The sequence below is a fragment of the Ambystoma mexicanum genome, chromosome 3p, assembly GCF_040938575.1.
Source record: "Ambystoma mexicanum isolate Mex_15411 chromosome 3p, UKY_AmexF1_1, whole genome shotgun sequence".
Classification (NCBI taxonomy): Eukaryota; Metazoa; Chordata; class Amphibia; order Caudata; family Ambystomatidae; genus Ambystoma; species Ambystoma mexicanum.
In genome coordinates, this window is record NC_090925.1 from 521,028,424 (window position 1) to 521,052,607 (window position 24,184).

General features: G+C 50.1%; 1 protein-coding gene across 1 annotated transcript in view; it reads right to left on the reverse strand.

The window, feature by feature from the left end:
* Positions 1–24,184, reverse strand: part of LOC138580568 (WAP four-disulfide core domain protein 5-like) — a 51,898-nt gene that overhangs the window by 20,212 nt on the left and 7,502 nt on the right. The window contains exon 2 of the mRNA XM_069651216.1: positions 3,969–4,100. Coding sequence (XP_069507317.1) covers positions 3,969–4,100 — 132 coding nt within the window. The remainder of the gene's footprint in view (positions 1–3,968; positions 4,101–24,184) is intronic.

The window sequence follows — 24,184 nt, forward strand, 5'->3', positions numbered from 1 at the left end:
ATCCGTGGGTTGTGCATGTGAGCGATGATGCTGGAGACGTGCTCCGTACTTGACGCTGCATACACGTGACCATTGCTATACAGTAATGGGCAATGGCCAATGAATGACCACAAGCATCAGTGTAAAGCCAGTCGGACTCGCCATCTGCGGCCATGCATATCTGAAAGGGCTCTGTGTGGGCATCCCCAAACCTTGAGCTGACGCCATTCTCTACTTTGCCGTTAAATGTTGATTTGTACTTTTTGATGCATTGGATTTAAAGTTAAATGCAATTGAAATACTTCAAGACATTAGGCCTCACCCGTAAACATTCTCCTTAAGTGAAAAGCTTATTAAATCCAGACTTCTCTAGGAAAGAATAACCTCCCCTCCCACCCCACAGAGGCTCAAAATATAAATAGTTTTATATATGCATTTTGTCCCCATATAACAAGGGAACCATTGACAGAGGTTAAATCAAACACACAGGATCTAGTACTGTAATCCACCTGAAAGAGACCCCCCCACGCTGCCCAGCCATTGCAAATACCACATGAATCCAGTGGAGGCTGGTGAATTCTTTTTAGTTGGGGGGAAAGGGGGTGTAAATATTGCCCACAAATATTCCAGAGTGACTGAGCATAGTCTAGGAGACGGACCCCAAAAATAATGGTTTTAAATGGTGCTTTATGCAGCAAACCTTCTGTGAAAAAGTGGGAAAAGAGCCAGGCCGTTTGCAATTCGTCTGCAATTATGCATGACAGCCATGTAATCTTTGTTTGTGCTGTGCTTGTGTTAAAAGGCCTTTTGCGATTTAAGTTACCATAAAAGTGTATGGGGTGGAGGAAAAGGTATGCAGGAATGATGCCGGCTGGAACCGCGCATGTCGCAAACTGCATCTGATGCACTACCGGATCTAAAGAGTCCTGGGAAACCATTTTGTTAAGTTGGCCACCGTATCTGGGCATTGCCCGAGTTGCTTCTATCCAAATGCTACAGCTGGATTGGACGTTTAAGGGTTGTCTTGCTGACTTGTCTCCCAGCATGGGAAGTCAACCCACAGCAATTTTCAAGGACCACAAAGTGGGATCTGGGAGACAACATAAAAAATGCAGAATGTCCTTGTAATCAAGGATGGGATTGGACGGGCATCCACGTATGGTATGCAGAAATGATACCTGACGAATATATTCTATGTCCCTAGCACACTGATTGGCTGGAATGGACGACAGAGTGCTAATCATTGTTATTGGCCTCATTCCCAAGATTTCCACTCCAACAGCAGGCTAACCACGGATGGAGCATTCAGTATTGTATTCTACCACAAAGTGCCTATGGCCTTGTAGACTGGGGAATGGGTCATAATCGCTCAGGGTAATGCCCTTCCCCAAAGGCATTAACTTGGAGGCGTGCATTATCCAGAAATAAATTGCCCATCCCATAGTAGGCTTAATCCCACCATATATTTGAAGGCACATAACAGGGGCAACCATTTGAATTGGGCATCTCTACGAAATGCATAATATGTGGTTCCCAATAAGGTGGAACTCTTAGTGAAATGGGTCCCAACTCACTGAGGGTTTTGCTTTCTGTTGAATCTTTGTATTGAATATGTATAAAGATAGGAAAACACTACTGTCCTGCGCAGCAAACATTACAAGTCTGGTCCAGCATCCAGCGCCACACAAGCTGAAGTGATGCCACCCACAGGAATCTTGCTGTAGCATGTCTCATTAAGATTGGTTTTCATTGCACTTATCTATGGGTCGAATTCTCCCAATTCATACAGAAACCATATTAAATTCAGCTGTTTGTCCCTGAATCCCAGCCAGAGCCTTTGTCATTCCTTCTGGGCAGGTGTCCTTTCCTGGACACACTTAAGAATTGTAGCTCTCTCCTTTGGATCCTCCTTCACTGATTAACACTGTAGATGGGGAGACCTTCACTGATTTCCTCAAAGACGAGGCACATGTGTCAGTAAAATCAATGGCTTTCTGTTTAAAACGCATCTGAACCTCCTGAAATTGTTTTTTTATAGCACTTATACACAGGTGGAGTGCTTCAAAGCGCTTCAAGGCGGGAAGGGAACAATAGAATACAGTAATCATTCTTAGGCCTTGAAGTTTCCCAATGATCTAACAGAAAAACTAGCATACTAGGCCTGACGGCATTTCACCTAGTGCAAGTGCATGAAGTGTTACAGTTGCGACCAAGCTAGGGAGGGGGGACAAAAAGTGTGGGGGGGAGTAACAGGACAGACGCACTAACTAGTCCTAGTACATTTAGGTTATGCATGCGTACAGACAGAGGTGCGAGGAAGGGGGATGAAGGGGAGTAAACGAGTCCAGTCCAGCAGGGCCCTGCGTTAAGTGCAGAGAGGTTACCCTGCTCATGGAACGTAAGCTGAAAGGGCAGTAATGCTGAACATAGTGCTGTGGCTAGGAGGCAAGTGCAAAATATTGGCGGGGAGCTTGGGACCTGAGTTAGGGAGGATAAGGGGAGAAAAAGAACAGCGGTTAGCAAGGGAGAAGGAGAGAGTAGGAGGAACAGAAGAGGAAGGTCTTGAGGAATTTCCGTACCTTAAGGTGCTCCAGCTCAAGACAGAGCGAGGCAGGGAGGTGGTTCCAGAGGAAGGCACCTGCAGAGGATAGCAATCTACCCTCAAATCTCTGTTTGTGAAAGCGGCTCATCTGCAGAGAGTTTTAGGAGGATGAGCAGAGGACTGGAGAGGGAGAGTATTTAGGAAGAGAGTGTTGTCGATAGTACAAGCCCTGGCCCCAGAAAGCCTTGTGCATTTTGCAGAGGGTCTTGAACTTGATCCTTGCAGCCACGGGGAGACAGTGGAGGGATTTAAGTGCTGGAGAGATGCGGTCCCTGGGGTTGAGGCCAAGGATAAGTCTTGCTGTTCTGTTCTGGATGAGTTGTAGAGGATGGAGGGTAGAAGTAGGAAGATTGAGAAAGAGGCTGTTGCAATAGTCCATCCTAGAGACAACCAGGCTCTCGAGGTGGTGAGCCTCTGGGGGAAAGTGAGAAAAGGTAGAATACCTCTGAGGAGGTGAAGTTGGTAGTGGGACTTTTTGTAGATGTCTGATATGTGAGAAGAGAAGGAGAGAGTGGAGTCGAAGATGACCCCTCGATTTTTTGCCTCATTGGTAGGTGAGGGCGCAGGGCCAAGAGAAGCCGGCGGGTGTGAAAGTGGGGAAGCGGGAGCAGGGGTCCCAATGAGAAAGCAGCTGTATGCCAGCTGTAGCAGCTGTATGCCAGCTGTAGCAGCTGGCATACATCCAGATTCTGTCACCTGTGCCCGGTTACCTTAGCTCTGCCATGTGTCTAACTCCTTGCACTTTAACGATGACCATAGTAGCACTGAACTGTATCTTACTTTCAAGCCTTGCACCTCAATCTATGTTCCGAGTCCTGGAGCGAGGCTCACCCATCTGTTCTTTGCTCTGCACCAGCTCATGTATCCTGAGTTTTGCACCCTTACCCCGTCTGCTGATTGCAGGGCCAAGGATACAGACTCTAGTTGGGGTGACGAACACTGGCCTCAGCCCTACCAACTCATTGGGCATGCTCTTGAACCCCGTGCCTGACTCTCATTCTCATTGGTCAACCCTGTGCCTACATATCAGCCCTGGTTCCCTCTTGGTTCCCAGGACTCAGCTTTAAGAATGTAATTTGGGTGCTTGTACACTGAAATGCTGATGCGGCCTCAGCTTCCCAGGGAAATTCATGGAGGGCCAGAGCATGAAAAGGGCAATTTCCTCACTAAATGTGGTATAAAGCGCCGTCAACCCCGCCTAATGCGGGACACCTGTTGCTAGAGCAATACCAGCTGATGGAGGATTTAGATCTACACAGGGTGATTGCTTGCAGCCATATGGGACTCTTACATTAACACCTTTCCAAACAGTCATAGTGAGCATGAGTTCAGTGATACATACTGTTGGTGTAGCACAGAGGATGAAAAGGAGTGAAAGGAACGATACCTTTAGTCATTTCTTTGCATACTTTCATGCAGCCAGAAGAACAGCACATTTCCGTTTCCTTGCAGTTACCACAATTTACAAGGCAGGGGGTCATCACATTTGGAGACGTGGTGTCAGGAGGGCAAAATCCTTCTATGAAAGGAAACATGCATGTTAGTATGAAGCTTGCAGCTCATTAATGTTATCAGTTTTCACCTTTGACCTAGGGTCCCCTCCTGTTCTGACCCCCTGAGTCTCCGTAATAGATCTGCGTGCGAGTTCGCGACACTCCTTTCTCTTGTGACTCTCCAGAATCGGGGACCCCTTTCTGTGTCTCTTCAGGTTCCTCTTGACTTACTACTCATCAGGCCCCAACACAGAAGTTGTGACCATGCAGGACCCTAAAACTTACCCTGTGCCCTGTACGAGGCTGGCAAGCCCATGTCCGTCGGTACAATACAAGAAAGTACCTTTTCCATTTTTATCTAGCTACTTAGGAAAAAAGTTATTTCTACTCATAAAGCGAGCAGACCTGTTCATGCAGGAGAAAAGAAAAATAAATCATTCAGAAAAACTTTTTTTTAGTGCCAACGGGCTCCTTTTTACTTGAAATATAAAGATTTAAATAATTTTAGAGAGAGCAATCTCAGGGAAGTCATTTGGGGGTGACCCCTTCAATCTCCATTGCTACCCCTCGCTAAAATATAAATACATTTTAGACTTTCCATCTCCTGTTGGGCTATTTTCCTTGTGCCAATGAAGGGGTGACCCGTGGCACCGCTCATGGAGGCCATCTTCTTATTTTTTCTGCATGTATTATGATGATCTACTTTGTTGTTTTGACAGATACAGATTATATGATATTATATGGCATTTATAACGCGCCTATACACAAGGGTATTGTTACATTTTACAAAGTAATCAGCTAAGACTTTCATTTTGAGGGTTTTTTGTGTTTGTGCCCAGAGGTGACCACTTGCAGAACTTGAGAAAACCAGGTTATGGCATCTTTCAGGTTTCATAGGCCACATTTCGATACACAGTGGATACTGATCCAGTTAAAACCTCTCCTTGCTCTTCCTTTTTTACTCGATAACCATGTCTGATCCTTCTGATTTGGGTGAGCCCAAAAAGAAGATGGATTGCCTTCCTCACTTTTCCGTTCCTAATGGGCAATGTACTGGCCGCAGATGCTGTTCCTTTTGAGCCTCTTCTTTTATGAACCCTTTTTTCTTTTTGCATTTTTTTTCTTCATTGGCCCTCATTCCAAGTTTGGAGGTAAGTCCCTTACCGGCAAGGCGCAAATAGCAGTCTAAGTTGGCAATAGACCGCTAAAAGCGCACTATTATGAGTTCGCGGGCACGAGCTTTGCGCCATGCTGGTAATGGACGTAGCGGCATGCCGCAAAAGGGCACGAAAACCCCCCTACCGGCATTAACCGCACTGTAGACAACACTACCGGCATAGATCAATGCGGCATTAGCGGTGACCTTAAATAGCAGTCACCGTTATTTACGGTCACCGTTAAATTGCGGAACCAGAAATAGCGTCATCGCACAGGAATGGGAAGGAGCACGGCAGCCATCTTTAAATACACAATCCATTGCCATCCTCACCAGACAGGACCCCTGGCACACTGGTGACCTACCGGAAACTAACTGCAACCACCCAGGAATGCCCAAAGCACCAAAGAAGGGAGCTGCCCGCCTCCAAAAGGAGCGGTTCAGCCCAGATGAGCTGCAAATGCTTGTAGATACCCTCCACGAGCATGCTGGGACTGTTTTTAGCAGCAACATGCGGAGGGAGGCGGTGCTGAAAAAAAAAGAAAGCTGGGCACTAGTATGCCAGAAGGTGAGCGCAGTGGGCAACACCCCCTGCACCATAAAGGATTGCCGCAAAAGGTGGGATGACCTGCGGCTGATGGTGCGGAGCAAGGCCTGGTAACAGAAACCAGGCCTTGGAGACCGGAGGAGGCCCAAGTTCGCCAAAAAAACTCATCCATTGAAGGGTCGGAGAAATGGAGTGTGGCGCGACGTCATCCGCTGATGGAGGTGAGTGTCCAAAGTAAATACTGCTAATGCAAATGTTATGAAAGTCACTGCTAACGTCTGGCCAAAGAGTCACGGCATGGTCGGCCATACCCCCCCCCCCACTGTAAATCATGCCGAAGCAAGTGAGACCCAAGCCAGTGCCAGGTGCAAGGCCGTAACGTACATACCACTCAAAGTTGCCAATCCCATGAGGCACACAGGGTAGTTGATGTAAACAGTATGCATGTTAGACAGCACAGTACCTGACCAACATGAGTGATACCGACATATGCATGCATTGACCACCCAAGTATGGAATGACGTGCCGTTCCCTACACAAATGCCGATTACCCACAATTGTCTGAATGTGCTATCGTAGCCATGTATGAATGCTGGCTATCCAAACATCACTCATGCCGTCCCTCTCTTCCACCACAACAGGCAGTGAGCATGACAGTGAGGAGCAGGAGAGCAACCGTCCCAGCACTTCCAGGGGCCAAGGCAGGGGCCGTCGTCTCCCAGCGACAAAGACAACACTGGGACGTACACCACCAGCACCAGCAAGGCCCGTGGAGGGTGCACCACCCCCACCCCTCCCTGCACTGGCTGCAGACACCTGCCCAACGCCACAGTCCGAGGAGTCCAGTGTGGCTGGGGAGGTGGCAGCCACGGCCCCCCTCGAAGTTGAGGACAGCCCCAATGACATCTGGGAAGCGACTGAGGACGACACAGTGGAAGTCGTTCACACCCCTGAAGACTACTCAAACCCCCAGGTATCCTTCAGTGACTCTGGTGAGAACGACAAACTGTAGCAGTCTGGCCAAGGACAGACACAGGGACATGGCAGTCCTGTGTACAGTTCCCTTGAGGAAGCGCCGGCAGGACATGCCAGCCCGATCCCCAGCAGGGCTACTGCTTCATCCGCCGATGCACAGCGGGCTGACCAGCTCACAGCCCTGATAACAGAATTTGTGCAGGACAATCGGCAGGCCAGGGAGGAGTGGCGTGCTGAATTGAGGGCACTGGGCCAGTCCATAACGGAAAGCACCAACCGCCTCTGCGAGTTGCTCAGCCGCATAGCCGATGCTCTGGAGGCTGTTCATCCTGGCCAACAGCCTCAGCATGAGGACACACCTTCAACGAGCAACTCCACCCAGGCCAGCCCACTCCGTCGGTCGCTCCGTGCGCTGCGCCGCCGGGACATGCCTCCCCCTGGCTCCAGGAGCGCAGAGTGACTTTACTGCCAGCCACATGTGGGCTATGTGGACCCTATGGGACTAGTGTGGAGTTGTTGTGGTGGGAGTGGGAGGGGGGTGAGGGTGTGTTGGGGAGTTGGGGAGTTGAGGGGGAGGGGTGAGGGTGTGTTGGGGAGTTGTGGGGGAGGGGGAGGTGGGTGAGGGTGGTGGAGGGTTTGTTTTTCACGTTGATATTTTCACTTTCAATACACCGGTTGTTCATCAAAGAAATTACCAGAGTGGACATTCATCATTGCGCATGTGTCATTTATTCTTGCACAGTGCATAGTGTACATGTATCCCCACACCCAGTGCCCTATGTCCTATTATTTCACCCTCTGCTGACTTGTGCGTCAGAAACATTGTGCAATCAATGACTGCCGCACGTCCCTCCTGTGCATCGGCACCATGATGATGTCCCGCCACATCTTCCTCCTCCCCTTCATCATCATCAGGTGGTAGCAGTTCCATGTCAGGGGGCAGGGGCCCGTTCCGACGGATGCACTTATTGTGCTGCATTACACATGCCATGGTGATCTTGGCCACCTTCTCATGGCTGTAGAGGAGAGCCCCACCCGACTGGCTGAGGCAGCGAAATCGTGCCTTCAACAGGCCAAAGGTCTGCTCTATCACAACACGTGTACAGGTATGGGAACGATTGTAGTTCTCCTCGTGCCTGGTCTGTGGGTTTCGGACAGGGCTCATGAGCCACAGCTTCAAGGGATAGCCACAATCACCTGCATGAGAGTGGAATAAAGGTAAGTGATCACACATTCATGTAGGACAACTGTACTAGTCTCACATGGAAGAAGGTAATTTGTGCCCACACGCACATGTCCCTGGATGCATTGACCCCATTTCTGCCCCCGCTATTTGCCCTGTGCAATGGACTAATGGTGTGGGTTGCATCTTAAAGATGGGTCATGGTGTGCACTGACATCTTGTTGCACGTGCATCGTATATGCATAGAGCAGTGTTAGTGTAAAATGAGTGATGAGTAGTGTTCTGTGGAATTTGGTAGTAGGGAGCTTTGGCTGTAGTCAGTTCTATATTGGGCATTCTGCACTGATCAGTTCCATGGTGACATGCAGCACTCCTATGGGTGTGCCGAACCAGTGACACACTGTGGTATCCCAGGTCGACTCAGTTCAATGCACGGCCAGGGATAACTGTCCTGTGTGGTGAAATGCGGCAGTCGGACACATAGCGCATATGCAGTGCAGAGTGCTTGATGACCTTACGGTGTGTGAGGGCCGGTGATGAGTTGTGCATGTGTTGTGGGATGTGGACTGGTTACCTGTTAGTCATGTAGTGATGGGTGTCGGCCTTACTTCATCACTATGGGATTTGGTTGTCATGTACCATTTCAGTTGCTTTGGGGCACAGTGTTCGGTGATGTGCACATCGTGCACTGACGTCAACATTCCCACCCAGGTGGAGTATGCATCCCCCTCCATTCCCACCCAGGTGGAGTATGCACCCCCCCCCCATTCCCACCCAGGTGGAGTTTGCAGCCACCCACCTCACAACCCCAATGCACTGCCATGGCCCAGTCAGGCAACTCACCAAGCAGCCAGGCACATCGTCCAGCATGTCGCTCCATGTAGCGTGGTAGCGTGGAGTTCCGCAGTACCAAAGAGTCATGAGTTGATCCTGGATATAACGGGCCCAGCAATGTGTGATGATCTTGCTGGTGTCGCATACCATGTGCACATTGATGGAGTGGTATTGCTTGCGGTTGCGATACACCACCTCCAACCTTTCTATCGAATATCTCCAGGTGAGTCCGCGGTAGGGATATGTAGTCCCTTGTGTGCTTGAGAAGGGCATCCAACACTTGGTTCAGTATCCGGGAAAATAAGGGTTGTGATATGCCATGCATGTGCCCCACTGTGTGCTGGTAGGTGCCTGTGGCAAGGAAGTAGAACACAGACACTACCTTCAGTAGAGGGGGGATGGCGGTGCGTGTTTCTATGAGGCTCACTATGTCGTTGTGTATCAGGTCCACTATGGTGGTGATGGTGTCACGGTCAAGCCGGTACAGGGTGTGGATCTGCTGAGGTGTTAGGTTGAAGGGGGTGGCTCTGATGTGAGGGCTTGGGGGCTGCCGGCCTGGTAACGGTGGCTGCACTGGTGGGGTATGCTGGGCCTGTCTCACCCTCCTCCTCCTGCGTCTCCTCTGTGGTGGCGGCTGTTGTTGTTGTTGTTGAGGCATTGCAAGCAGGGCCTCCAGCTCCAGTAATGCTACTAATATTGGTATCATCTTGGTGTGGGAGGGGGTGTGGTGTGTGGGTGTGCTCCTTTTGTACTGGCCCTGACTCCATTGCTTCCACCTGTGCTGATTGTGTGCACCTGTGGCACTTGGAAACACTGCTCAGGCTTCTTAACGCCTGGTCGGCGATGCCGGTATTTACACCATGCCGGTAAGCACTTTTTCGGCCTGGAGGCCGTTATTTGCATGTCCGCATCACTTGTGATCATCTCCGGTTTACAGCATGCCGCTAATGCCGGCATGGTGTGTCGCTGACGCGCGCCCAGATGCCGTAAAGTACGATGCCGTAAATAGCGGTCTGGTTGGTCAGAATAGCCTGTAGCGGTAAGCGATGCCGGTAATCCTTTACCGGCATCGTTTTTCCCTTACCTCCAGCCTCGGAATGACCCCCAATGACTTCAATTTAATCCCTGGCATATCTACTCATTTGGACCCTTACTCACTTTTTGGGGCAAGTGAGACCTAATTCATCTGCTCAACAAAGGAGAGCGTAAGGGGATGCTATTGATTCACAGCCTTCCCTCGTTTCTTGTGAAGTGGATTGAATTATATTTGGTGAGTGTGAAATTAGGAGCTCATTCCCCTCTTAAAGTCTCCTCGGGACTGTGTACTGGGGAGCTTGCACAGAGTTCGGTCACTTTACTCTTTCTCTCTAGAGTCTCTTGTAGAAACTCCTGCTTGAGTAGGTGCTCCTCCTCCTAGTGAGGTAAATCAAGGGGCGACCCTTTTCAGTTTCGATTACCTTTATTTACATACAGGAGGAACAATGCTCTTTTGATTACAAAAGAATGTACAATAAATAAGAAATCAGATTTGACGGGAAGCGATGAGCTTCCTACAATGGGGTGAGTTTGATGGACATTTGGACCAGGTTGTGGAGTGGAACAGTCGCCGGGGACAATATTTATTTTATTTATTTATTTGTACATTTGTAACCCAGGGGCATTGTGGTGCTGTTGCAACCAGGAACTTTTACATGCAAGAGAAAGACAGGAGTTCATGGCAGAGAGAAGAGTGTGTCAGGCGTTAGATGAAGAGCCATGTTTTAAAGGCCCAGTACGATTGATCCACCCTCAGGTGTACTGGGAGTGAGTTCCAATGAGAGGCGGCAACAGAAGGAAAGAGTGAGCCTCTGCTTTTTGCTCGCTTAGATTTAGGCGGGACTAGTCTGTGAGCATAGGCCTTCCTGGGTGGTATGGAGGACTGCACTTTAACAAAGCTTCGAGACAGGTAAGGCAGAGCTAAGGCAGAGCTAGGTTGGAAAGGCATCTGGACGTGACAGCAAGTGTTTTAAAGATGATCCTTTCTTTGATTGGCTTCCAGTGGGCATTTCTTCTTGCCTCAGAGATGTGCTCTCTTTTGAGGATGTTGAGAGCCGCTCTGATGGCGTTATTCTGGATCACTTGCCATTTCTGAATGTTGCGAGCGGATGTGCCTGCAAAAAGGGCTTCGCAATAGTCAAGTCTTGCTATGATGATAGCTATGGCAATAGTGAGGCAATTGGAGGGGGCTAGTAAGGGACTGGCAGCATTGATGAGTTTTGTAGTGTAGGCCGGTAAGTTTGCAATGGTGTTGACCTGACGTCTCAGAGAGAGTCATGAGTCCAGGTAGACACCAAGGGTCTTTACCGAGGAGAAGACACTGATGAGAAGCTTGTCAATGCTAAAATTTGCGTATTGGGGTCTGAGATTTGTTAGGACTGGAGGGGGTCCAACAGCAGGATCTCAGTCTTTTCGTCATTAAGACACAGTCCATTTGTTGCCATCCAAGCCTGGATCGTTGAGTAGATTGCATTACAAGCGTGGGAGTCTTCCAAGTAGTTACCTTAGAGGGGTAAGAAGATTTGCGTGCCATCGGCATCGTTTGTCTAGGAGATGGTGATGGAGTCCAAGAGGTCGAAAAGGAGTTTGGTGAATATGTTGTAGAGTGTCAGGGAGACACAGGAGCCTTGGGGAACTCCACGGAAGATGGTGGACTTGGTGGGGGTGGGGGGCACAGGTCACTTCTCAATTTCTTTATAGATCTATTGGCCATGAAGGAGGCCACCCAGGCCGTGGCTTTCTCTGAAAAGTTGGCCGCTAATGTGAGGTGGCTGCAGAGAATTTTATGGTCCACTAGGTCAAAGGTGGCCGAGAGTTCCAGAAGGAGAAGAGGAGCAGACTTGCCTTCGTCTCTGAGAGAGTCTACTTTTTTAGGTCCAGCAAAGCTGATTCAGTTCCATAACCTGGTCTAAAACTGGACTGGTGCAGTCCTAGGATTTGAGGATTTCATTAGATTCTAGATAGTGCTTAATTTGTAAGTATGCCACCCTGTCTAGAATTTTCAGCAAGAATGTGACTGTCGTGATGGGTCGGTAGTTGCTCGGCGAGGCCGGTTTTAGTGAGGGTTTTTTTTAGGAGAGGGGGGACCCAAGCTTCTTTCAGTCAGGTGGGGACCGTACTGGAGGCAAGGGAGGCATTGATGAAACTGGTAATGAAGGGGATGAAGGGGTTCCACACACTCTTTGATGACCGTGACAGGCAAGTCTCCCCTTTGCATCTGGAGAGTTTCAGGTTTTTTGGTACATAACTTACTTCCGTTTCTGTGAACTGGCAAAAATAGAAGGGGGCTTGCGCTTTTGGAAGGTGAGTGGTGCCAAGATGGGCGGCGAGGCTTTGATGGAGGTTTGCTGGGCAAGGATTTTTGCTTGAAGGGTGGTGATTTTGTTTAACAAGGCTTCCTGGATGTTGGCACACCAGGTATTATCATTGATAATGTCTAGTGGCGCGGGCGCAGGGGCTTCAAGTTCCTTAATGATGGTGAAGAGCTCCTTTTTGTTAAAATTCACATTTACAATTTTGTCATTGTAGGAGGTGGCCTTGGCCTGGGTGATAGCAAATTTGTAGGTTCTGGCAGTGGATTTGAACATTGCCTTGTGGGCTTCTGTTGGATGTTTTAACCAGGACGCTTATGCCTGGCGCTTCTTGGCTCTTAGGTTTTGGAGATGCTCTGTGAACCAGGAGTTGCTTTGAGACATGGCTTTTGCCTTACGAGGCGCCAGCGGGGCGACCAGATTCACAGCTGTTTACATTATTTTTTGGTATAGGTGTGCCAGTGCATTTGGGTTGTGGGCCCAGTGTGCTAGGTGTTCTGGGTGGAGGTTAGAGAGAAGGGGTGTGATGCTGTCATTTGTAATCTTGTGAGATCTTCTCGCCCAGGTGGTGGGAAAGGGGGTGCTGGCATTGCAGACATCCGGTGCTAAGGGAATGTCGAAGTTAATGATGAAATAGTCAGACCAAGGGTAAGGGGAGATATCTGTGATGTTGACTTCACAGTTGAGGTCACCCAGCCAGTCCAAGCGCCGGCCTTTGATGTGTGTTGGGCTATTTATCCAGAGTGTGAGACCTAGTGCCTTTAGAGCACTGGCTAGTGAGGAAGCGTTATGGTCTGTAGGGTCATTCAAGCCCAGATTCTCCTAACAGGATCATTTTGGTTGAGGGTTTGAGGGGTTGGCATTAAGGAGATGTAGGCGGTCATCATCCATGGTGCCAATGGGGGGCAGGCAGCCGGTATATTAAGTTGAGTAGAGTGGAACTAGTGTGGGAGGTGGTGATTTTAAGAGAGTAGATCGCACTTACCCTCTAGTTTGTATGGGCACTCTCTGATATTTAAGGTTTCTCTGTAGATTAGTGCAACCGCACTTCCCCTGGCATCCTGCCTGTCTGCTCTTAGAATATTGAACCCTGGTGGTATGGCTAGGGAAAGCACAGGTCCTGAGGCTGGATGTAGCCAGGATTCAGTAAGGGCTAGGAGTTCCAGACTACGAGATGTAATAAGATCCTGGATGTCTAGGGCATGGGAATGTACAGACCTAGCATTAATTAGGGCACCTTTTAGCTGTGCCTGCTGGTTATCTGGGACCTTGGCAGTGGTTTGGCACATTGTGGGTGTGGCTAGTGATACCTTGAAGGGGGCTCATTGAGGGGGTGGTTGATCGCAAAGTGTGGGGGCGGCGGTTGGCAGGAGTAGGTGGGTATGTGTCTTATTAGGGTATCCATGAAGGCAGCTGAAGTGCGGCTAGCCAGCCTGCAATTTCTAGTGAGGAGAGATTGTGCAGCAGTGGCCAGTGTGTAGGTAAGCCTACTATGGAGTCTCTTGTTTCTTTGGGCGATGGGGGGAGAGGGGAGTGTGGACAGGGGGACTGGGGTGTCAGGATTAATCAGGTGAGTACAAAGGCAGCGAATATGGCAAGGGAAATGTGCACAAAATCGCACAGTGAATAACCTTGAATCAAACAACGTGCACACAAGAACCACGAATCATAATACTAAAACCCAGGAGTGCAGATAGAGTGAAACAAAAATACCTATATATGAAAAGGGATGTGGGGTAAGCACTTAGAACCTCCTTATGACTGAAAGGAAAGTCGGCAAACTCCTTACCCACTATGCTCTTACAGATACTGACAGCGCTAAGCCCACGTAGAGGGCAAGCAAGGACAGGATCTGTGCGCTGACACTCTGGATGATACTGAATAAGGAACTTAGAAACAGTACTCACGAGAACCGGAAAGACCACTTGAATGTCAGTAAACCCACAAACCCAGTTGATCAAACAAGGACCCAGAAGGCTATAACAGCAATGGGTGGAGGATAACTAAATACCTAAGACCTAAGTCAAGGAGCAAGTAGGAATTGTGATTAAATAAATAGTGAGGAAATCAAAAGGCATTCACACAGGGACTAGTTACTACAGCACCCCACACCTAAATAATCAAATGGGAAATAAATACATAAGTGAAATGGAAAACATGGCATGGATCCCAATAGGAAGTAAGGATCAGGAGCAGGGAAAATGATATCACAAAAGGAAACCTTACCCACCCATCCAAGGAGAAAAGGCAGGAAACTAAATCTAAAAAAGGAAAGACTAATGCATCAAGTTTTTCAGTAGCAAAGGACAGCATCAAAGAAATAGAAAACACAGGCAAATTGGGTTGCATCAAAGGGTAAAGCACAGAGAAAGGCTGCCTGCAGACAGAGGAAGACAGAAAGGGAAATCCAGAAAGCAGAAATCAATTTAGCACATGAATCCGAAATCCAGGGCGGAGGAACAAGAAAACAGGAACTAGGAACTAGGCACAAAAGCTAGGAACAAGGAACAAGGGACTAGTCACAACAGGAACACTGCAACGATGACCAGCGCTGGACTGAAGTAAACTGAGGCTTTTGAAGCTGCTTAACGAGCACACCCCTCAGGTGTGCCGCCTGCTGCACCTGCAGCCACAGGTGTTGCCTATCCTCCACCCAACCTTGTCCTGCAAGGGAGGAGGTGAAGCAGTGAGCCAGGCATTCTGGGAAGCATAGTCATTTGAGAAAAGTAACATGCTGGCTGCTAAAAACCTGGAATGGATCCGGAATGGAAGTAACTTGGAAAATAAGGTTTTAGCGCTCCCAATTCATCACAGCACTGTAGCATTAGGTTCAGAGGAAATGTCCAGTAGGGAATAAACCCCAAAACATGCCCCCAAGTGGCGGGAACGGGAGCGAAGGGAGCGAGTCGTGACATGGGGACTTGGAGTGCCGATGGTGGTGTGAGGTGGTTGTGCGGGAAATGTGCACAGTGACTGATGGGAGGACCATATTAAGGTTGCCAAAATGGCAAGCTCAAGGGCTCACACAGAACCGATCAGCTGTTGGCATGCTAGGCTGTATTGGGGTGCATTCCGTGTGGACATGTGAGTTGCATAGCTCTGGTGGAGGTTCCATTGGGGAGGGTATGTGATGCCAGGGTTCATGGGGGGGAATCGGAGGGGCCGAAGCATGTAGCCTATCAGCCTACAGGTTCTCCTTCCCAATGAAATACTATGCAAGCCAAAAACTGCGTCCATGGGCATTCATAAAGAAGTAGAGCATGTGCAAGTTAATGACTGCAGCCCTGGGTAAGACTAAGACTGGGCATTCCTGTGCTCATAAAGAAGGGGAGCCTGTAAAAGCCAAAGACTGCAGTCCAGAGCATTTGTTTGTTCTTAATCGAGGAGAGACTGTGCAAGCCAAAGACTGTGGGTGTGACAAATCAACTTTCGGGGCACCAGTGGTGCAGGGATGAGTATTGGTTTCTAAACCGACAATCATCCCCATACCTCTAGTACACCAGAAGGGATCCGAACAGATTGGAAACACAAGCAAATTATAAAACTCCTTGTCAAATTTTGGTAACGTGGATGGAATGGCAGGCTCATCTCTGCAAGATCGTGGATCGTTGTTTAGTAGCAACACAGCAAAGATACAATTATTACCCAATGATAAAAGGGACTGTCCAGTCAAAATTGTATACAACTATCTACTTTATTATTATCACAACTGGAAGTTCTAGCACACTACAAAATACAACCCACCCTGTAAAGTAATGCAGAGGACAGACAGTTTCGAGAAGGAACGGGGTTGCACTCTGGATACTGACAGGAGGGTAGTCGGTAAAGAAATTAATAGCAATAAGGATACTTGGTTTCAGCACAAAGAGAGCAATGGGTCATAAAATATCACTAGGGGCCTTCGCAGAAGGACCAGGGGGCCAGAACCACAATGTACCTTGTGCTTGTAGAAGTTCTTGGTGCTCAACAGCATCAAGTCAGTTTCAGGGCGCTTTTCAGCTTCTGCGACAGAGTTCAAGACGGAAGAGAGCTAAGGTTATCAGGCGGCAGGCAGTTTGGCGAGTGATGCTGGACGGACAGCTGCAGGCTGGCCTACACAAACATATGGGGTCAGGAATCCTATCAGTGCTGGTTGGTGGGTCAGAAGCACTGGTTGAGGCGTCTCGGATGATGTTAGCGACTGCGTTTTGACAACAGTCAGTGGTGCAGTCGGTTGCAGCTCGAGGGGCTCGCCTGGCTCGGAAATGTCCTTTACGGCAGATGATGGTTGATGCTTGTCGATGCACTCCTCCTAACTTCTTCACTGGGCTTTTGTCGTCCTTTAAGGCAGACAGCCCAAAGCTGAGGAGTGTGTTGCAGCCTTGTCCTGGGTTTGGTCCTGTGACTCTCTGGCAAAACCCACCTAGGAAGTTTGCTTGCAGAGCCTAGCAGGGCATGCTGTGTGGTGGCTGGGTACCAGATGTGGAGCTGCATGGAAGGTCCCCTGGCTTCAGTATCTCCTTCTGTTACCTGGGAGATGTTTAGGGGAGGGATCTTGCTTCTCTCTTGGAAATCCTGGCCTTCCTTCACTGGCGGAAGCTGTAAGGCAGACTGTACCTTCAGCCGAGGTCTAAATGAGTTCTTCTTGTTACTCCTTGAAAAGTCTTCAGATGATCTGCCAAAAGAGGGGCTCAGTCCTCTTTTAAAGCCAAATGGGCCCAAGTGATGGGTGTAGGCTAAGCCTACCTTAATGAACCAATCATGGGCCCCCACCAACAATCTCCTGTCATAACCAGAGTGCTTTTCACCAGGAAAGGTAAAGGGGTGAAAACATGTACTATTAAGTCCCACCCACCTTCCGGTCTGTTGTGGATTAAAGGGTCTCTCTGGTTAATTGAGCCCTGTGTGGTTCCTGATTAAAGCGGCAGGTCTTTGTTGAATCTGTGGCAAGAACTGACTGTCTCAATCAATCACATACTTATACCCTCTGAATGGGGTCCCCCTGCGGGGGGTTGCCTACTGTAAACGCATGACCCAGACATGACAGGTCACTGCCCTTGATGCTGAGAGGCAGCAGCTGGCTTCAGGTTGACACAGATGCGTATCAAAAATTTTGGGGTTTCCTGTCTTTTGTTAGCCCTGTGACCAGGACTCTCGTGGACCTGCTTAAATTAACTATTATCAGTATACATAGCTGCCACCAGCAAGGCCTACATGGCAGGAGGAAGATTTTGCCCTCCCCCTTTTGAGATGCTTTGATGTCCTCCTGGGTGTCACCAACTAAATGTGACAGGGAAGACTGCATCTGTAGGCTGTGTCCACTTAGGGTACACAGTTCTGTGTTTATCGTGCGGTGAGCGTAGGAAAATGTGTGCAGATTAGCCCCACATATTTTCCAGAGGTTGAGCTCCTATCATTTAATTTCATTTAAAATTTCTAAAAAGCCCAGGCGAGTGCACACCGACTTTGCTGATGTTCGAATTCCTCACGGTGGGCCTGGCCATTCCAGTGTTCATACTGAAGGAAAGCTTGAGCAGGGTAAAGGCAGAGATGCTCCAGCAATGTAAAACAACAAATGGGGTGAATAACTAGCAACCACAGGGGTTCCCTTATAGACGCTGCAGCTGAAATACACCCGAGAAGCACAGCTTCTGACTAATTATTACACAATCCATGATCAGTAGTATGAAACCCGTTTCCAGAGTGGGTTTTGTCCAGGTAATGTTACATTATAAAAGCGCAAACCTATGCCCCCCCCCCCTCAAAGGGGCCCCACCACTGACATCCTAAATGAAAAGAAGCCACAGGGACAATGGGATTGAGCAGCTGGAGGAGGCCAGCGGGGTTAATGACATTGCATCTGTTTACAAAACTAGAGCAGGTCAGATATAGTACATAGCTGCAGTGCAAGCTACTTCCGGAGGTCAGTAGCTCAGAGCGAAAATTCCAGGCCACCCAATCCTGCCTCGTGCTCTGTAGGCACCAGCATGAGGCATTGAGATGCTGAAGGAAGATAACTGGAGGTGTGGTGCTGCCCCCTTAAGGGAAGCGCACGCAGCGGCGTGACGTTGCACGCCGCTGCGTGCATTATAAATAAAGGGGGCGTTCCTGGCCGCGAGAATGCGACCGGGGAACCCGAACTGAACAGACGTGTGCGGCTCAGTCTGTGGGGTTGGGGGCTCACGGGGATCGCTACATGGGTCACAGAGAGACCCCCAACAGTGGCGACGAGGTCGGTACGTTGCCCGGGCCCGGCGGTGAAGCATAACATAATTTTTGATGCAGAGCGGATGACGGTGATTATTCGTTCCATGCGTGGGCCAGGTAGACGCCACGCAGCGAGCTGCCATTTTGAAATCCTGGCAGGGGATACTCACGGTGCTCTGGTAGGGCCCATGTGGGGCATCCAAGCTTAATTTATGGAAAACATAATAGCGGGAAGCTATATCTGCCCACACATGCCCAGATTTTGGATTTTGTTTTATTTTTGGGCGAACTACGTCGAGTGAAAGGGGGAAAGGGTGCTGAGGCCTGCTTAACCCCTACACCTCCCTTGCTCAATTTTTGGGACATCTATGCTGGATTGCAAATCGTCCATGTCATCCTGCAGCTGAGGATCTTCATCTTCATTATGTCCTTCATCATCATGCCCAGCTGCTGTGTGCAAATGCATATTTTGGGACTGGCGAATTCTGTGGCCTGCAACATCTGCTACTCATCATCATCATCAGGTTTGGACAATTGACTTTCTTTGTGTGTCTGGACTGGTGCATTCCACGGCCCCCCTTTGGGCCTGTGCTAGCTGGGTGAGTTGCGGCCCCCAGTTCATTTTGGGGGTGCCTGTGCACTCTAACCCATGAATGCGCCTGCTAGCCAGGGCGGTGGGCAGCCTGCAGACCTACAGAAACCTCAAGTCCAGCCCCAACCTCAGGCTCAACCTGTTGCGCAGCCAGTGCCCCAAGTCATGGCGCAGATGCGGACCCCTGCGGCGCGCAAGCCAATCCCAGAATTTGATGTCTCGGGCCCCCCATCCAGCATGGGGCCCAGGTGGAAATGGTGGGTGGACTGTTTGGACATGTATTTCAGGGCCACCATGGAGACGAATGATGACAGTAAGCTGGCGACGCTGCTGTACGCTGCTGGGCCTGCAGTGCAGGAGATCTTTGAGTCACTTCAGACCACTGATAACTCAAATGGGGCCACCAAAACGGCCCTCCACAATCACTTCCTATCACTTGCCAACGCAGATTATGAGAGGTTTGTCATGCTGTCGGCCCGACAGAAGGAAGGCGATACGCTGGACACATTTTATGGTCGTCTCAAACGCCTCTCCTTGGCGTGCGCGTGGGGTGACCCGGATGACATGATTAGAACACTCCTGATACAGGCCTGTTCATCAGGAAAACTAAGGCGACAGGTACTGAGGGAACCGGCCACCATCCTTGCTCGCATCCTTGAACTGGAACGTTGCCATGAAGTTTCAGAGGCGAGGGCGTCCAAGATGGAGGCTGCAACACGCACAGTGAAGACAGAAGAGGTGTGTGCGATGGGGTGTGGTGGCAGAGGTGTCAGGAGGCCAGGTACCAGTATCTGTGACAGGGGCGGGAGAGCTGGTGAATCCTGCCAAAAGTGTGGCTATGACCTGCCACACCCCGCCGAGTGCCCAGCGGCGGGAAGGACCTGTGGACGGTGTGGCCTTGCTGACCACTATGCTCGTGTGTGCAAGCCGGCCCTGCCTGTAATGGTGCCCAGGGGCCCAGTTCGATCGGGGTTCCTGCTTCAAGCCCGCCCACCTAACGTGGCTCAGGTAGACCAAGGAGAGGAAGGTGCCCAAGTGGAGGAGGAAGAGAAAGAAGAGGGGGAGAATATCTTCTTCTTGTCAACTGTGGGGGCTCTAAAGTCAAAAAACAGACAACAACCAAGGTGCGTGGTGGCCGTGAACAAGTCGCCCGTCCCGGTGCTCGTAGACACAGGGGCATCGGTCAACGTGATGGCTCGTGGACACTACGATGCAATGGTCACACCACCGAAACTGGTCAGCCCGAGAGCCTGCATCTTCGCCTTCAGAGGGTCAGAACCGATCCCATTGGATGGCGCATTCGTGGCAAAGGTGGAACATGATGGGTCAAAGATCACAGCAAGATTCTATGTGACACCGGTGCACACGAATACACTACTGAGCTGTGCTGTGGCAGAGGCCCTAGGAATTGTAAGCTTCACTTACTCTGTCTATCTGGAGGATATACATGACCTATTGTACAGGTACTCTGCCCTATTCCAAGGAATCGGTCAAATGGCCGGTGAGGCTGAACATAGATGAGTCTGTGCAGCCCGTAGCTTTGAAAAATCGGAGGGTGCCCTTCCATCTCAGGGAACAAGTAGACAAGGAGCTAGGCAATCTAGTGAATGTAGACATTATTGAGACGGTTGAAGGTCCCACACCATGGGTATCACCGATAGTGGTGGCGAGAAAACCGAAACAACCTGACTCTGTAAGGATATGCGCTGACATGAGGCTACCCAACAAGGCCATCAAGGGAGAAAGACATTTGACGCCAACTATCGACGACATCATTGCGGAATTGCAGGGGGCCCGCTGCTTCTCAAAGCTAGACCTCCGGGCCGGTTACCACCAGGTCGTCCTGCATCCGGAGTCAAGGTATATAACAACCTTCACAACACACAGAGGCCTGTACATGTATAAGAGACTCAGTTTCGGCATATCATCGGCAGCTGAGGTGTTTCAAAACACCATTAGGGGCGCCCTAGCTGACCTGGATGGAGTCCTAAATATCAGTGACGACATCCTGGTGTTCCCCAAGACGGAGGTTGACCACTTGCGCAAGCTGGCCAGGACTTTCGAGAGACTGCAGTCGTTGGGCCTGACGCTCCACAGGGAAAAGTACAAGTTTCTGCGTCCGACGATCAAATTCTTTGGATTTGTGTTTAAGGAGGGGGGGTGTGTCACCAGATCCAAGAAAAGTAAAAGACATCAAAGAGGCCCGACCACCCGAGAATGTATCGGAGGTGAGGAGTTTTCTTGGGATGGTGATGTACTGTGGTCGGTTCATCCAGAACTTAGCATCCAGGTCAGATCCCTTAAGGGCCCTCACAAAAAAGAAACAGCATGGCACTGGGGCCCTCTCAAGCAGGCAGCATTTGAGGATATCAAAAGCGCCCTCACGGCCGAAGACACTATGGCTGTCTTCGACCCAACACTCCGGTCGGAGATCATTGTGGATGCAAGCCCATTTGGACTTGGGGCCGTACTCACGCAACTGGATGAGAGCGTTCGCCCAGTAGCGTATTCCAGCAAGGCGCTGTCGGACACCGAGCAGCGCTACTGCCAGATCGAGCGGGAGGCTCTCGCCGTATTGTGGGGGGGCAGGCACTTCAGACTGTACATCCTGGGCCTGCCACTAACGGTTGTGACGGACCACAGGCCCCTGCTTCCCATCCTAGCGGGGTCCTCGTCCAAGCCACCAGCGAGAATTGAACAGTGGATGCTCGCACTCCTGGAGTACGATGTCTCCTTAGTGTACAGACCCGGTGCCAACAATGCAGCGGACTACCTGTCCCGTCACCCCAGGGATGGCAGTAATGAATCACTGGACGCTTGTGCTGAGGAGGCGGATGACCACGTACGAATGGTGGTGGAAGCGGCCACCCCGAATGCCATGCCCCTCGAGGACCTGGTGGCGGCAGCAGCCCAGGAAGAGTGTTTTCAGATCCTGAAGACCGCAATGCAGCACGGGTCATGGAAAACCGTGCTCAAATCACTGGCCAGACGCACTCAAGAAGCCAAGGTGGTGCTTGAACAATTGTGGAAGGTGAAGGAGGAACTATTGTTCTCGGCCACGGGCCTCCTGTTGAGGGGTGACCGCATTGTTGTGCCCCAAGCCAAGATACAGGAGGTAATAAGTTTGGCCCACCAGGGACATCAAGGGGCTGCGAAGACTAAGGCCCAATTACGCCTCAAGGTGTGGTTCCCGGAGTTCGAACGGAGGGTCAACGAATATGTCCCCGCCTGTGTCTGGTGTCAGGCGGCATCCCCGATACAACGAGAGCCAGCTATTGAAACTATGCCTAGAGGGACGCGACCGTGGGAGGTGGTGCATGCAGACTTTGGGTCCACCACACTAGGCACACAATTCCTGGTGGTGGTGGACGAGTACTCCCGCTACCCAGAGGTGGAGTTTGTGGACTCGGTGGCCTTTGAGCATGTGGTTGTGGCCCTCGAAAGTATTCGCCTCTCATGGTTTTCCTCCTACCCTGTGCTCGGACAATGGGGCGCCTTTTCAGAGTGAGTGTTTCTCAGAACTGATGGACGGGTATGGGATTCAACACCGGAAGATCGCGGGGATCCAGGGCGGCTGTGAATAAAGGGGTGCTGTGCGATGTTTTGGTTATTTGCACGGGTTGATGCGTTGTTGTTTGGAACTGTTGATGCACATTTGTTTGTCCACATGAAAAAGGAGGAGTGTGGTGCTGCCCCCTTGAGGGAAGCGCACGCGGCGGCGTGACGTTGCACGCTGCCGCGTGCATTATAAATAAAGGGGGTGTTCCCGGCCGTGAGGGTGCGACCGGGGAGCCCGAACTGAACAGACGTGTGCGGCTCAGTCTGTGGGGTTGGGGGCTTACGGGATCGCTACATGGGTCACAGAGAGACCCCCCAACAGGAGGGATAGTAAAACCTGTATTTCGTAATCATGAAATTGGTAGCCTGCAGATAACAAGCCCTGTTTGCCATGCAAAGAGACTAACAGATGGCAGAGCTGGGCACAGACAGTAAGTGTAGTTGGTGCAGTGCTTGGGAAATATAAGCCTGGCGTGAAAGTCAAGACTACCGAAATAAGAGCTTGGGCCTCATTCCGACCCAGGCGGTAAGGGGTTTACGGCAGCGTAAACAGCGCCGACCCTTACCGCCTGATTCCGAGGTCCCTTAGCGCCATGGAGGATTTAACACCTGCTTTTAGCAGGTGTTAAAATCCATGGCGCTAAGGGACCTTGTTGTTAATTACGCCACCGTAATTTACAGTGGCGTAATTAACGCCTTCCCCACTCCCATTATGCCCTATGGGGCAAAAATGGGAATGGGGAAGGGTAAATGGGGATTGGGGATTTACCGTCCCGCCAACCTCGGAATGGGGCGGTAAGTCCGCCAACCACCATGGCAAAGGTACGACCCAGGCGGTAATTTACCGCCTGGGTCGGAATGAGGCCCCTTGTGTTTAGGGTTTGTTTCACTCAGTGTCTGGTACATTATGGTAGTCCCAGGAAGACCACATTGCAATAATCCAGTTGAATGAAACATGGGCCTGTGATACTGGGCTACCACTAACCTCTAAGTACTCCGGAATACACTTAATACCAGACTAAGATCGCAAGAAGACCATCTGAAACTCTGCAAAGTATTACACAGCTTCCAACTTTAGGTTACTGTTGTCCTCAATGGACCAGGGCTAAATCATACCTGAGCAACCCCAAGTTCCTCATTCATTCATAACAAATAATATTGTCTTACGGAGGTGTTATCGTGCAGGTAATCCCAACACTACCTGGAAGAGCGATACCTTGGTCATGTACTACCTGGCTCCTACGTTAGACTGGCAATGTTTAAGTAATGTTTTATTTCACAGTCACCCTCCTCATTCCCATGGATTACTTCCAGGTGACCGCTGTAATTCCCATGCATTATTTCCTGTTGACACCTTGTCACTACCTAGCAAACTCTTTCTGGGTCACAAGCCATATTTAGTGATGTGTAATACCGGGTAGCAGTGCTGTTCACAGGCAAACCTAATAGGGTCTGCAACCAAGGCCATTCTGGAGTTACTGAGGAGTCCAACTGTCCATATGCGTGAGAGCAAGCTGCTGCCACTGGCCCAAGAATATGCACTGCAGCTGCGTTCAGTCTTAGGAGCACTTCCTTTCCGTTGAGGGAAGTGAAGATGGACGAGTGGCTGAAGGGATATGAGGTCTGACGTTCATCACGTTGGACCTTGCATCCCTCCTGCAGGGGCGGTGCTATCTGTTAACTTTCCCTGGCATCACAAACTGGGGCAAAACCGTGCTCCTTGAAATTGCTT